This window comes from Mandrillus leucophaeus, unplaced genomic scaffold (assembly GCF_000951045.1).
Source record: "Mandrillus leucophaeus isolate KB7577 unplaced genomic scaffold, Mleu.le_1.0 Scaffold308, whole genome shotgun sequence".
NCBI lineage: Eukaryota > Metazoa > Chordata > Mammalia > Primates > Cercopithecidae > Mandrillus > Mandrillus leucophaeus.
This window is the reverse complement of record NW_012103232.1, coordinates 113309-126494: the sequence shown is the minus strand read 5'-3', so window position 1 is coordinate 126494 and position 13186 is coordinate 113309. Positions and strand designations below refer to the sequence as shown.

The 13186-nt window shown below is 61.4% G+C and overlaps 2 protein-coding genes across 2 annotated transcripts in view; one reads left to right on the top strand and one right to left on the bottom strand.

Annotated features, from left to right (window-relative positions):
- LZTR1 (leucine-zipper-like transcription regulator 1) overlaps positions 1-9400 on the top strand; it is a 27516-nt gene extending 18116 nt beyond the window's left edge. The window contains exons 6-19 of the mRNA XM_011987358.1: positions 697-836; positions 1916-2117; positions 2489-2644; positions 3069-3179; positions 3935-4027; positions 4197-4292; positions 4377-4542; positions 4831-5000; positions 5147-5303; positions 6027-6153; positions 6244-6393; positions 7003-7108; positions 7193-7273; positions 7540-9400. Coding sequence (XP_011842748.1) covers positions 697-836; positions 1916-2117; positions 2489-2644; positions 3069-3179; positions 3935-4027; positions 4197-4292; positions 4377-4542; positions 4831-5000; positions 5147-5303; positions 6027-6153; positions 6244-6393; positions 7003-7108; positions 7193-7273; positions 7540-7656 — 1872 coding nt within the window. The 3' untranslated portion in view covers positions 7657-9400. The remainder of the gene's footprint in view (positions 1-696; positions 837-1915; positions 2118-2488; positions 2645-3068; positions 3180-3934; positions 4028-4196; positions 4293-4376; positions 4543-4830; positions 5001-5146; positions 5304-6026; positions 6154-6243; positions 6394-7002; positions 7109-7192; positions 7274-7539) is intronic.
- A 694-nt stretch (positions 9401-10094) lies between these two features.
- Positions 10095-12401, bottom strand: THAP7 (THAP domain containing 7). The gene is made up of 5 exons (XM_011987335.1): positions 12375-12401; positions 12121-12200; positions 11548-11703; positions 10958-11098; positions 10095-10746 (listed from the first exon to the last, which is right to left on the bottom strand). Exons 2-5 carry the CDS (start codon positions 12198-12200, stop codon positions 10194-10196), a joined length of 930 nt encoding a protein of 309 aa, XP_011842725.1. The 5' UTR covers positions 12375-12401; the 3' UTR covers positions 10095-10193.
- Between the last annotated feature and the right edge of the window lie 785 nt (positions 12402-13186).

Genomic DNA, 13186 nt, shown 5'->3' with positions numbered 1-13186 from the left:
GAGCCAGGGTGCAGGTGGAGGAGGTGAGGGGCGCAGGGAGCCAGGGTGCAGGTGGAGGAGGTGAGGGGCGCAGGGAGCCAGGGTGCAGGTGGAGGGAGGTGGGAGGCAGGCAGAGCCAGGCTGGGGGTCGAGGCTGCTTTCTTCCCCTTGCAAAGCCCAGCCTTGACCTGAGCCTTGCTCTCCTCCCTGGTGACCCGCGGGCCTTCATGACCAGTTCCTCACTGTGGCTGCGCAGTGATTCGAGCCTTGGTGTTTTGGATGGGCAGAGCGCCACGTGTGTGAGGGATGTGGTTTTGCTTTAATCCACCCTTTATTTCAATGCAGTGAGGGTAGTCTGCTATCTAGTGTTCTGCTCCCTGAAACTCCCCCTGGGATTGCTTTCCCCTTTAGAAACATGGAATTTATTTATTTATTCATTAAAAAAATTTTTTTTTTCTCAGTCTTCTGGGCATGAAAAACATATGGGTTTAGCCGCTGCTGATTTAACCCTGACGATTTTAGCCCTAGCTGTTCACAACTGGGCCCCCTGAAGTGGAGGAGACAGGGCTATGTGCTGCTCGAAGACAAATGAATCTGTGAACCCTCATCTGGGGAAGTTTCAAGAATAAAAGCAGTCCCATCTCAGCAGTCTTGAGCGTGGTGAAATGTGAGTGGGCCCTGGGAGGCCAGGGCTGATCTGTTCTCTCCCCCATGCAGGTGGCCCAGAGTGGCGAGATCCCCCCGTCTTGCTGCAACTTCCCCGTGGCCGTGTGCCGGGACAAGATGTTTGTGTTCTCCGGGCAAAGCGGAGCCAAGATAACCAACAACCTCTTCCAGTTTGAATTCAAGGACAAGACGTGAGTACTCTGGCCAGTGGGGTGGAGGGAAGATAGTCAGTGCCCCCGAATCCTTGAATGTGAAGGACGCCCCCTGCACCTGGTGGCCATGGTAACTATCCTTCTGAGCTCTGCAAACAGCAGGAGGTTCCAGCCTGGAGCAGGGATGTGCAGGTCCCCAGGATATGGCTACAGTTTAGCAAGATAGGGCCTGGCAAGGAGGCCCCTGACTAGGCCTCCCTCTGACTATGAAGGACAGCCCCTTCCCCGTGAATGGCTTGGTCAGTGCCACCAGTAACAAACGTGGCCTGCATAGATCTCAAATGATGGCAGAAGACCAGAGGGGCCTGCAGGTCCCCAGAGGTCTGGCCCATGCTGCCCCTGGCTGCTGGCCAGCCCTTGACCCTGCAATGAGGCTGCAGGAGAGGGCACAAGGAGTGTGAGCTGCAGGTACAGAGGGTTTGGGAAGGGACTTGGGAGCTTCCCTGGAGGCCACGGATGCGTGGGAGGATGGGCAGGGTGCCCCAGGACGAGGGAACCTGTCGAGGGCCCGGGGCTTAGCAAGGAGCCAGATGGCATAGCCCTGCCAGGCCAGGATCTGTTCTGAAGTCTTCAACTAACTTAGCAAAAGAGGGGACTTGCTGGGAGGTACTGGGAAGCCTGGGAGGTGGAAGGTGCTGGAGCAGCATCAGGATGTAGGGTGCAGGCAGCTCCCAGGATGGGGACTCAGCTGTGGGGATGGTCTGACTGGGCAGCATGAAGATGTGCAATGGTCTCTGCACAACTTCACTCCCCAGAGAGCAGGACTGCCTGGCGGGTCAGATGCCACCCTCCTGCCCATCACTGCTGCCTGCTCCATGGGGAGACAGCGGAGCTCCGGCAGGACCCCACGGTGGGCCACACGGAACCAGGCAGGGCTGGTGCCAGTGCTGGATGGGGCGAGGGGTGCTCAGCGCAGGTGTCTAGGCCTCCCTCTGGACCCTGGGCTAGTCACCGTAGGGGCTGCAGGGGGACCTCCCAGTGAGGGCCTGCTGTGGGGAGGCCCCGAGGGTGAGCAGGAGCCCCTGTCCCAGCATTGGTTCACTGTCGTGTACCCCCAGGTGGACACGCATCCCAACTGAACACCTGCTCCGGGGTTCCCCACCACCCCCGCAGCGGCGCTACGGGCATACCATGGTGGCCTTTGACCGCCACCTCTACGTGTTTGGGGGTGCGGCCGATAACACGCTGCCCAATGAGCTGCACTGCTATGACGTGGACTTCCAGACCTGGGAGGTCGTCCAGCCCAGCTCCGACAGCGAGGTGAGGGCTGCCGGCTGGACACCAGTGGCTCCTACCCTGCTCCCACCTTCTCCCCAGCTCCTCACAGCTTTGGGGCCACTTGGGGTTCCAGACAGCTACCAGGAGCAAGGCCAGGACACCTGGGCCTCAGCCCTGGACACCTGCCCCGGCCTCCAGCCCCAGCTTCACCCCACAGCCTGCAGGTGGTTAACGCTTCACACCCCGTCATGGCTGCATGGGGCTGCCGTGCTGCAGACCTTTCCTGGGAAGCCCACAGGCATGCAGCTCTTCCTTCTTTCCGAACCCGCTCTCAAGGCCAGGATGGTGGGGGTCTCTGGGCACCTACCTGGCCCTTGCCAACTGATCTCATGCCCACGGTCTCTCCTCCTCAGGTCGGTGGGGCTGAAGTGCCCGAGCGAGCCTGTGCTTCCGAGGAGGTGCCCACCCTGCCCTTTGAGGAGCGAGGCGGCTTCAAGAAGTCCCGAGATGTGTTCGGCCTGGACTTTGGCACCACCTCAGCCAAGCAGCCCGCCCAGCCCGCCTCGGAGGTACAGGCTGGGACCCTCATTAAGACTCCATCACCTCCTGAAGCAGGTCCTGTGATCAACCACTCTCACACATGGGGAGACTGAGGCCCAGAGAAATACTCGCTTGGGGTCACACTCCAAAGGAAGTGCAGGGCCAGGAGCTCTCACCCTGCTGGCCAGGCTGCAGCTTTCTGGGATGGGTGCCACACACTGGCCTGAGTGCCCCACCCACTCTGAGGGTCCCCATGGCCCGTCATGTCCCACTCGACTACATGGGTATTCAGGTCCCGCCTGTGTCTGTGGTTGCACCCAGGGGCCCTCCTCCCTTGGGGACCCTGCCCCCGGCCCTTCATGATGAGGTGCCGCGTCCTTGCCCTTACCTGGCTGCACCAGCCCCACTGTGGAGGCTCTGCCCCCCATTCCACCTTGCCTTCTTGTCCCCCAGCTGCCCAGCGGGAGGCTCTTCCACGCAGCTGCTGTGATCTCGGACGCCATGTACATCTTCGGGGGCACGGTGGACAACAACATCCGCAGCGGGGAGATGTACAGGTTCCAGGTGTGGGGCCTGTGGGCCTGTAGGAACGGCTGGGTGGACGGATCCCCTGTGATGGGAAACTGAGGCCAAGTCGGGGGGGCGGGGCTTATCCAGGCCGTTGCCAGGGCCACACCTGGCGGGATGGAATCCTCGGGAGGAGCCCTGTGGGCTGAGGGTGGGCTGAGGTGGCACTAAAGTGGGCAGCCACCATGCAGTGGGGCAGGCGGATGGCACTGGGGCTCACAGCAGAGTCAGTGGAGGGAGCCGGGCCAAGCTAGGCTCAGCACCAGAGCCTCACAGGCATCACAGCCTGGCCCAGGGCAGCCAGGGCTGACAGTGGCTTGTGCTGACAGCCCCTTCCCAGGCCTGGAGGAACAGGTGGTCAGGGCAGGGACTCACAGCCACAGTGAGGTCAGGGCCGGTTTCCTAGAGGAGATTGGGGTGGTGCTGGTGGGGGCCAGTGTGAGGACGCAGGTCCAGGCAGAGTGGAGACGGCAGAGCTCTGCTGAGGCCTGGGCCCCAGCTGAAGGCAAGAGGCAGGGGAGCCCTTTCCTGCTGTGGAACTGGCCGTGGACAGTTGCAGGTGCCGAGGCTGGAGCCAGGCTGTATTTTCAGGGTGGGGTGGCGGCGGCTTTCTCTCCTCAGCCAGGCCCACCTGCCTTCTGGGCCCTGAGGGTCAGCATGGGCCAGGTGGGGACCTCAGGGTCAGCCTGCGCAGCCACACTGGGGCCACTCTGCCATCCTCAACATCTAGCGTCACTGGGCCCCTCTTGCAGTTCTCCTGTTATCCTAAATGCACGCTGCACGAGGACTACGGGCGGCTGTGGGAGAGCCGCCAGTTCTGCGACGTGGAGTTCGTGCTGGGTGAGGTGAGTGCCTGTCCTTGCACCCTGCTCTGCCTGCTGTGCCCGGGTAGTGGGAACTTCGCCCCTCAGAAAAACAGCTGCTGGCGTGGTGGTGCTGACCCTGGCCGGCTGGGTCTCTGTTCTCTGGGGCGAGGGTCCCATGCCCTCTGCCAGTGCATTATTCTTTGTGCAGAAGGAGGAGTGCGTGCAGGGCCATGTAGCCATTGTCACAGCGCGGAGCCGCTGGCTTCGCAGGAAGATCACGCAGGCACGGGAGCGGCTGGCCCAGGTGAGGTGCCTAACCGCCCCGCCCGGACCTGGCAGCCATGCCTGTTGTCCACTGGGGTGCCCTTGAGCTCCCTTCTCCCCACAGAAGCTGGAGCAGGAGGCCGCCTCAGTTCCCAGGGAGGCCCCCGGCGTGGCTGCTGGTGGGACCCGGCCGCCCCTGCTGCACGTGGCCATCCGGGAGGCCGAGGCCCGGCCCTTCGAGGTGCTCATGCAGTTCCTTTACACCGACAAGATCAAATACCCACGGAAAGGTCCGCCTGGGTGGGGGTGGAGCAGGATTGGTGTGGGCTGGGGTGCGGGCCGCAGAGCCAAAAGGTGGGTGCTGCCAGCCCTGCCTTACTGATGGGCCCCCTGAGGCTCAGAGGCTGCAGGTCACCCTCATTACCCATGATCACTGCCACTGGATACCATCTGAGTCCCCCGAGGCTTTGCTCCTACCTAGTGGCCCCAACCCACACTCTTCCATGCGGAGAGCCCTGTGCCCTGTGCCCCGCCCTCCCCTCTCCGGCGCCCTGAGACTCGGGGGCTCTGGGGCGCAGGCCACGTGGAGGATGTGCTGCTCATCATGGATGTGTACAAATTGGCACTGAGCTTCCAGTTGTGCCGCCTGGAGCAGCTGTGCCGCCAGTACATCGAGGCCTCCGTGGACCTGCAGAACGTGCTGGTCGTGTGCGAGAGTGCCGCCCGGCTGCAGCTGAGCCAACTCAAGGTGTGGGGTGGGGTTAGCATGATCGGGGTCAGATGGGGTGTGCTCAGGCTTCGGCCCCCTCCCTGCCCACCACTGTGAGCCCCTCGCCCAGCCTGGGACCCTGGCTTGACCCTGCCTGCCTGCCCGCCTGTGCCTGTCTGCCCCAGGAGCACTGCCTGAACTTCGTGGTGAAGGAGTCCCACTTCAACCAGGTGATCATGATGAAGGAGTTCGAGCGCCTCTCCTCGCCGCTGATCGTGGAGATTGTGCGGCGGAAGCAGCAGCCACCCCCTCGCACTCCCTCGGACCAGCCAGTGGACATTGGTAGGGAGCCCCGTTCCCCTTCCCTCGGGGCTAGGAGGGATGGAGTTCATCTGTGGCAGGAGACTTGGGAGCCATGGAGAGCACCTGCCAGGCCCTCGGGGTGGGGGTGGGTGCCATGGGACCCCAGAGTGCTCTCCTGGGTACAGGGCAGAAACAGATGGAGGCAGAAGCCCCCAACCCATGGGGCTTGCCACAGTGGACTGTGTCCTGGTGAGCTGGGATTTCCTGAGCCAATTTCTGGGGGTGGACATGGGTACCTCTTTTGGGCTGGGATGTCAGGTCTGATGGCCCAGGGTCACAGTGATCAGTCACTGGACTTCTCTTTGCTTGTAATGTCACAGGCCCCTTCATTCCCCCAGCTCTCCTTGGGGGTCGTGCTGACCCCAGTTGCTGGCTCTTGGTGACATCTGCCGGCACCAGAGGCCATGCAGTGGGCCTGGAGGGGGCTTGATCATGAGGGCAGCGAAGCGGGGCACAGCAAGCTGGGTGGAAGATGAGACACTGGGTGGTGGGCTGTGTGTTCGGCATAGTGCTCGAGTTGGCCAGGGCGCTGAGGGAGGACAGAATGTGGCTGATGGTGCCTCAGGGCCAGAGTGAAGCCTTCTGCCTGGGTGAAGTTTTGTTCAGAGTGGCAACATGGGCAGATGTGCAGGAAGATAGTGCCATGGCGCCCCAAGGCCAGAATCCCAGGCTGTACCTGCTCAGGGTCCCTCCCACCCCCAGGCACATCTCTGATCCAGGACATGAAGGCATACCTGGAGGGGGCGGGCGCAGAGTTCTGTGACATCACGCTGTTGCTAGATGGGCACCCACGGCCAGCCCACAAGGCTATCCTGGCCGCCCGCTCCAGGTGGGTGGGGGCTGGACGGGAGGGAAGGGTGGGCCTGGATGGTGTCTTCGTTCTGCTGACAGCCGGGTGCCTGCCGCTCATTGTCTACAGCTACTTTGAAGCCATGTTCCGGTCCTTCATGCCCGAGGACGGGCAGGTGAACATCTCCATCGGGGAGATGGTACCCAGCAGGCAGGCCTTTGAGTCCATGCTGCGCTACATCTACTATGGCGAGGTCAACATGCCGCCCGAGGACTCGCTGCATCCTCACTCCCCAAGGAACTCCCAGGTCCCCACCAAGGGGTCCTGGCACCCACCTCGGGTGGCTTTGAGGCCCGCTTTCCTGCCCCAGCTAGGCGATCTGGGCCCAGCGCCTCCCTCCAGAGGATTTGCTGGTGCCTGGAGCTGGGCCAGGTGCTCTCCAAAGCAGTTGGCAGCTGGCAGGGAGGGGTTTGCAGCCAGGAGGAACCAGTGGGTTCCTGACCCTCACAACTGCCCAGAGGATGGGGTGGGTCATTGTTTTGTGTGACAGTTGAGCACAGACATGGAACTACTCCTCTTATGTCACTTCAGTAGGGGTCCAAACATGGAGGGTCACGATGCCTGTTAGGCTTGCAAGGCCATGGAATTGCGCTGCAGATGTGCAGACAGTATTTTTCTGGGGAAGGGATTCATGGTATTTGGCTCCTCAGTGGGGCCTTTGACCCACTAAGTAGTTCAGAATCCATTTAGAGAGCATGCTGGCGTGTGGGCTGGATTGGAGTCTGGCCCCTGGTGGGCTTGGGGCTCTACCTGCGCCCCTCCCTGTCCTTCCCTGGGAGGGTGTGGGCGGACCAGGTTCCTTTGGTCAGCTCCTTAACCAGGCCCCAGCTACTTGTTTGCGGCCCCCTACTACTACGGCTTCTACAACAACCGGCTGCAGGCGTACTGCAAGCAGAACCTGGAGATGAACGTGACGGTGCAGAACGTACTGCAGGTAGCCCCCCAGCCCTGTGCCCACGGCTGCAGCTCTCACTGAGTGGGTGAAAGGGGCAGCGCCTCAAGGTCCCTGCCATTACAGATCCTGGAGGCAGCCGACAAAACGCAGGCGCTGGACATGAAGCGGCACTGCCTGCACATCATCGTGCACCAGTTCACCAAGGTCAGGGCTCTGGCCTCCCCTTCAGGACTTGCTTCCCCTCAGCAGTGGGCACGCCCAGGCAGGGAGGGGTGCCCAGGCTCTGTGGTCCCCTGCAGTGGTGGGTCCTGGGGGTGAGCGAAGCAGAGCAGCCCACCACTGGCTGCACCTTGCTTCATCCTTGGGACTAGCCTGAGCCCCGAGCAGCGTGGGCCCCAGAGGGCTCCATTGCCCACCATGGCCCTTATGTGGATCTGGTCCCATCTCCTTCCGGCCTGCTTGCCTTGCAGGTCTCCAAGCTGCCCACGCTGCGGTCGCTGAGCCAACAGCTGCTGCTGGACATCATAGACTCCCTGGCCTCCCACATCTCAGACAAGCAGTGTGCAGAGCTGGGCGCCGACATCTGAGGCGCTGTGGCGCCTGCCCATTGTGAAGAATTGCCGTGCCTGCCTGCCCTGCCCACTGAGAAGACTACTGGCTATGCGTCTGCCTATGGCAGAGTGGGTGCACCTGCCAGGCCGAGGGTCGGGGTGCCCAGAGCCTCCAAAGAGAGCTGAGGGGATGTGGGGCCCCAATCTCCTCAAGTCACTGAAGACACAGGTCCCACAGAGAACAGATTAAGATAGCAGATGATGAAGCAGACCCCCTCCCCTGTCATCACCCTCTCCTGATGTGGTGTGGATGTGAGGCCACGGCTCAGTAATGGGCTCACCACCCGGAAGTGGGGAGAGACCTTGGGCCTCCCACCCAGTGGTGCTTGGCCTGGCTCCTATGGCCTGGGTGTGTTGTAGACCCAGGCACTGGGGCCTGTCACCAAGGCTCCTCCAACATGCGGGAGGAGGCTTAGCAGACTTGCGCTGCACCATGGAATCTGCCTGGGCTGCTCCTGTCCCGCCCACCCTCACTGAGATCCATGTAAGGGGCTCCTTTTCCCACCTGGAACTTGTGAGTGTGGACCCATGATGTGTGGGTCTCATCTGACTTGAGGTGAATTTTGGAGTAAGGGCCCTGAGGTCAGCTCCCAGGTCGGTCGTGCTGGGCCAGGCCTGGTTTTCACAGGTGCTGAAGGATCCCAGTCCACCTGTGTGCATGTCAGGGCTCAGCTGGGACGAAGCCAGCCAAGTCCCGCATGTCCCTTGCTGAGTATTCTGTCACAGACAAGCCTCCATTAAAGCCACAGCAGTGCTACCTACCACACACACCTTGCTGGCCCAGCCACCACTGCTGGCCTCAGCCCCTCGGCCCTCCTGCAGCCGAGGACTGGCTCTGGAGCCCATGGCTTAGCAGATCCCCAGATGTAGGTCAGTTGGTCTTACCTGTCTCTATCCATGCTGTCAACTGCCCCCACCTGGGGTCACCCAGTCACACTAGGGAGAAGGGCTATGAAGGCATCCAGGCTGGCCCCTCCCAGGGGAATCCTGGAGGCCTGGGGTGGGCTCCTGCCCCTTCTGCCCTGCCTTGCCCCTGCACTGTGGTCTTGGCTCCTGTGGAAGGCAGGCTGCCCTCTCGCCCTAGTGAGGCCCCCATGTGAATCCACTCTGATGCTGGGGAACCAGTGCTCCCTTATTGGGAAGAGGATTCCAGGACCCTTTTTTTGTCGTGGCTGTCATGAAGCCACAACTCACCTTAGGGAAGTGACCTGCTCTCCTCTGGCTGTATGCAGGTGGAAGGGGGCCTTGAGTGGCAAGTTGCTTAGCTAACAGGAACAGATCCATAGGCAGCCTGCAGGCTAGGAAGTGGCCTGGTGCAAGATGAGCTGGGAACAAGGGAGGAGCGATCGGGAGTTAGGGCAGAGGCTGAGCCAGGAGGCCCATGCAGTGATGACACAGCAGGCCCAGGACCATGGCTAGGAGGTATATGTCAGCACCTGGAAGTGGAGTGCAGGCTGGGGCAGCCAGCCATGTGGGCCAGGTGCATTCACGCAGAGTGGGGCCACAGAGCCACCTACCCAGTTTCCACATGTGGCTCCTGCCACACCCACAGGACAGCCTCCTCCAAATTCCTCCTGGACAGGTCAGCCCAGAAGCCTCCTTGAACTAGTCTGCAAACCCTGCTCTATGCTGATCCTTGTCGCTAAACCCTCAACTGTCTCTTATTGACTTATGTGAATAAATGAAATTATATGCCAAGGGCCCTAAAAAGCAAATTTTACAAAATTGTGTGACAGTTTCTGGGAGTAGAATGAATTCAGTTGTGCTCCTTGGCAGGCAGAGGCCATGCTTGCAGTGAGTCACCCCACACACAGAGCTGTTGGAGAATTACAGCTGCAGCAAGGCCTTCCAGGTTCTGGGAGTTGAAGGAAAAGGATGCCGAGGCCAGGACCTGAGGGCTTGTCTCCCAAGTTCTAGCCACCTCTTCCTCGATTTCCAGGGGCTCGCTTGTTGGGGCTTCACTACCTGCTGACATGCCCCAGGAGGCTGATGACTGTCATCGTCGTCCCTGTTTTTCGAATAGAGATGGTAGTGAAGGGGGACGGGGAGAGGGTTGCCCTGCTTACCCACCAGGCTGATGGGGCCTGTGGACAGAAGCCTGTCATGCCCCTGCTTGAAAAGCGAATCTGGACTGGGTTTCAGAAGTGTTCTCAAAGGGGCTGGCTGGTTTAGGTCAGGGCTGTTTCAGATCCTATGGAAAGAGCACCTGGAGCTTCAGAGAACCCTGTGGGGCATGGAGCTGCACTAGCAGGGCTGTCTGCCACCAGTAGCTGAGGTGTGACAGCCAGGCTCTCTGTTCTCCTCGGCAAAGAGCTTGGACTGAGCCCTCTGGAAGCTGCAGCCACTGTCTGGGACAGCAAGCTTAGTACTCAGAGGGGCTCCAGCCCCCAGCTGAGCCATACAGCAGGCCCTCTGTCTAGAATCCGCTTTATTATGGCACCTGGTGGGATCTGAGGGAGGAAGAGGCCGCAGCTTTGCTGGGCAGCCCCTCAGTCAGTCCAGCGGCACCTCCCTTAGGCCATGCTGCTGCTCAGCTGCATGGCAAAGTCCTGCACATGCTCCTTCAGAGTCTGGCGGGCATCCGCCTGTGCCCTCTTCTCCCGTGCCCGCTCCTGCTGCAGCTTGGTTAGTCTCAGCCGCAGCCGCTGCTCCCGCCGCTTGCAGGCCTGCAGCTGGCGCTGGGCCTTGTCAAGGGCATCAAGGGCTGCCTCAGCTCGTCGCTTCCAGAGTAAGGCGCTGCCCACCTGGTAGCTGTGTTCATTCTGGATGTAGGCTCCAGCGGGTGGGGGCAGGCGCAGCATATAGGCTGAGGGGGAGACTGGCCGTGGCTCGAGAGGGGAGGGCTGCCGCTCTGGCGAAGGCTGGGCACTGCAGCCTGCTTCATCTGCCTGGGCACCCAGGGGGCCCAGTAGGTCTGAAAAGGGGCTGCTAAGGCCAGGCTCCAGCCTCCCTGCTGGGGAGGCCGGCAAAGTGGCAGGTGCTGAGGCCTCTTCCACAGGAAAGCAGGTGACATCAGCAGGTGGAGGTGGAGAAAATGGAGTTGTGGGCCCTCGGCCTTCGGAGCAGCTAGGAAGGGGGAAGAGAGAGACTGATGGGCTAGGCTGAGGGCTTGCCAGACCCCACTCCACCAGCCCACCTGATCTCCTTAACGCCCAAACCCGATCCACAGATTCTGTGCTGCAAGAACTCTGTCCAGTTAGACTGCTGGCAGACCCCCTAGGGCCTAGTCTCTCAGCCTAGGGGTGGGAGTAGGGCATCCCCCACCCATACCACATACCGCTTCCTGCATCGTCTGAGCCGGCTGACTTCAGGGGGGCCAGGTGGATAACTGTGTCCTTTGGTTTTGGTTGTCCTGCGCAACTTGGAGAAAGACTCAAATATGGTGGGGACTGCCCCCTCCTTTAGCCTGTGATATCCGCTGTGGGGAAAAGCAACCCAGATGAGCTGGAGAGCAAGTGCTGCCTCCCCAGGCCAATCTGCCTCCAGCACCAGCGCAGTGAGAGGCTGGAAGGCACCGCGCAAACAATAGGTCTGGGGAATGCCAAGTCAGAGCTACACCAATCGCTTCCCTGCAGGACCCCTCAAAGTCGAGGTGCGTGGAAAACCTGCACAAGCAGAGCTGGGCTGACCAGCCAAAAAGAATTCTTTGATTTGTGGACTTGCTGGCAAGATTGGGGCTCTGAAAAATCCTCTCTGGAAAGGCTCATGTTTTTCCCCGTGTCACGGCACAGTGATCCTGGGGGTGGGTCTCACTGTACAGAGCTGGGAAGAGGAAACAGCCCCCTCGGACGCAGGCTGCTCAAGGGACTTCAGGACCTGCAGCTGTCCCAATCCGCCCGAGGCCCCACGTCCTACCCCAATCCTCACCTGATTCCCACCAGCTCAAAGCAGTTCTCCTCAAAGTGTTTGGAGCAGAAGTAGATGTACTCGGATGCCGGGTCCCACAGGCCCTGGCCGCTGGGGTCCAGCCGCTGGCAGTTGGCCAGCCACAAGCCTCGCCTCGGGTTGTCCTTCTTGGGAAGTCTGTGGAGCCACAAACCCGTGAGCACCAGGCTGTCCACAGCCCCGGGCTCATGCTGCCCAAGCTCCCCAGGGGGAAAACGCAGACCCAACACGCGCCGCCACGAGACCTCCCTGCGACCCCGCCAGGTAAGCACCACCGCCCCGCCACAGACGAGGCAAGGGGAGTCTCGAGAAGAAAAGCAGTTTCCTCAGCGTCGTCTGGCAGGTAACAGAGTGGGGCACGTCCAAGCCGGCTAGACTTCCCGTCCTCCCCGTCCCGACTGCATTTGGTCCCGCGGGGACCGTCCCGCTCCGCCTTCCACCCACAGGTTCAAGCCTCCTCAGGATCCGAGAAAGGCGCGAAGCCTCTACGCAGTTGCGGCCCGAGGCGAGCAACGACTAGCGCATGCGCACGAGAACCTGCGCACGCGCGCTGACCTGTGGAAGGAGATGCCGCGGTTGCGCGTCTCGCGCGTGTCCCGTGTGCAGCAGCCGGCAGCGGAGCAGTGACGCGGCATCTGGGGAAGAGGCGGGAGTTAAGTCGCAAGCGGCTGTCCGGGCTTCCAGAGGAGCCTCGCGCCTCTAGCCGCCGCTCCTCCCCAAGGGGCTCTGGCCCGTCGGGGTGTCCCCCGGCCCGTTGTTGCCCCAACCCCGTCCCAGCCGGTTTCTTGACTTCTGTCAGCGGCACTCACGGTCTGGCCATTGCTGCGCCGCCGAAGTCTCGCGAGGGGTAGCGCGCGCCGGAAGTTGGTACCATAGAGACTGGAGAGCTGGAGGTGCTCCGCCGCGGGGCGGGGCGGGGCGAGGTTTTAGCGAGCTGGGTTCGGAAGCGGCGCCCGCGTGGTCCCAGCTCCTTGGACTACCAGTGTTGTCGCCCATGTGGGCTTCTCTTTCGTCGGTTCAGGCCTCACTCTTCTCCGTAAACACTCCGGCACGATGGAGCGGCCCCAGTGTACGGGTCGGCCCGGGAGCGGAAAGCTGCAGTGTCCTGGGAGCCTCGAAAGCCGCGGGGGCGGCAGCTCGCTTCCGGAAGACCTCTGACTGACGAAAGAAAACGGGGCCTGGGACGCTTGCACAAAAGAACCCGACAAAAACCAGAGCCGGCACTCACTCTCGTACCGGGGAGGTGGACTTGAGGGAGGGCAGGGTATGCCCTTGAGTACACTGGGGACGTGTGCTGGGCCGGAGGTTCCATTGTAGCCAGCTTCGGCAGGGGCGTGACGGAGGAGGGGAAAAGCTGAGGATGCCGGTATGACATGCAGCGTCGGGAACTGCTCCTGCGAAGCCGGTGGACACATGACCCGGCGGGGCTGCTTGAGTCCTCATCTCCTCCCGTAAGACTCAGTGAAAATAGCCGCTCCATTCAAGGGCTTCAGAAGGTTTAAATGCAAAATAGGCCGGGCGCGGTGGCTCAATGCCTGTAATCCCAGCACTTTGGGAGGCCAAGGCGGGCGGATCACAAGATCAGGAAATGGAGACCATCCTGCCAACATGGTGAAACCCC

Excerpts from the sequence above, each read along its gene's own strand:
- THAP7 (XM_011987335.1), bottom strand. The coding sequence starts at position 12,200 with ATGCCGCGTCACTGCTCCGCTGCCGGCTGCTGCACACGGGACACGCGC. Across the intron at positions 11,099-11,547 it reads TTTGAGCTGGTGGGAATCAG|CGGATATCACAGGCTAAAGG; the intron begins GTGAGGATTGGG and ends TTTTCCCCACAG. Across the intron at positions 10,747-10,957 it reads CTCAGACGATGCAGGAAGCG|CTGCTCCGAAGGCCGAGGGC; the intron begins GTATGTGGTATG and ends CCCCCTTCCTAG.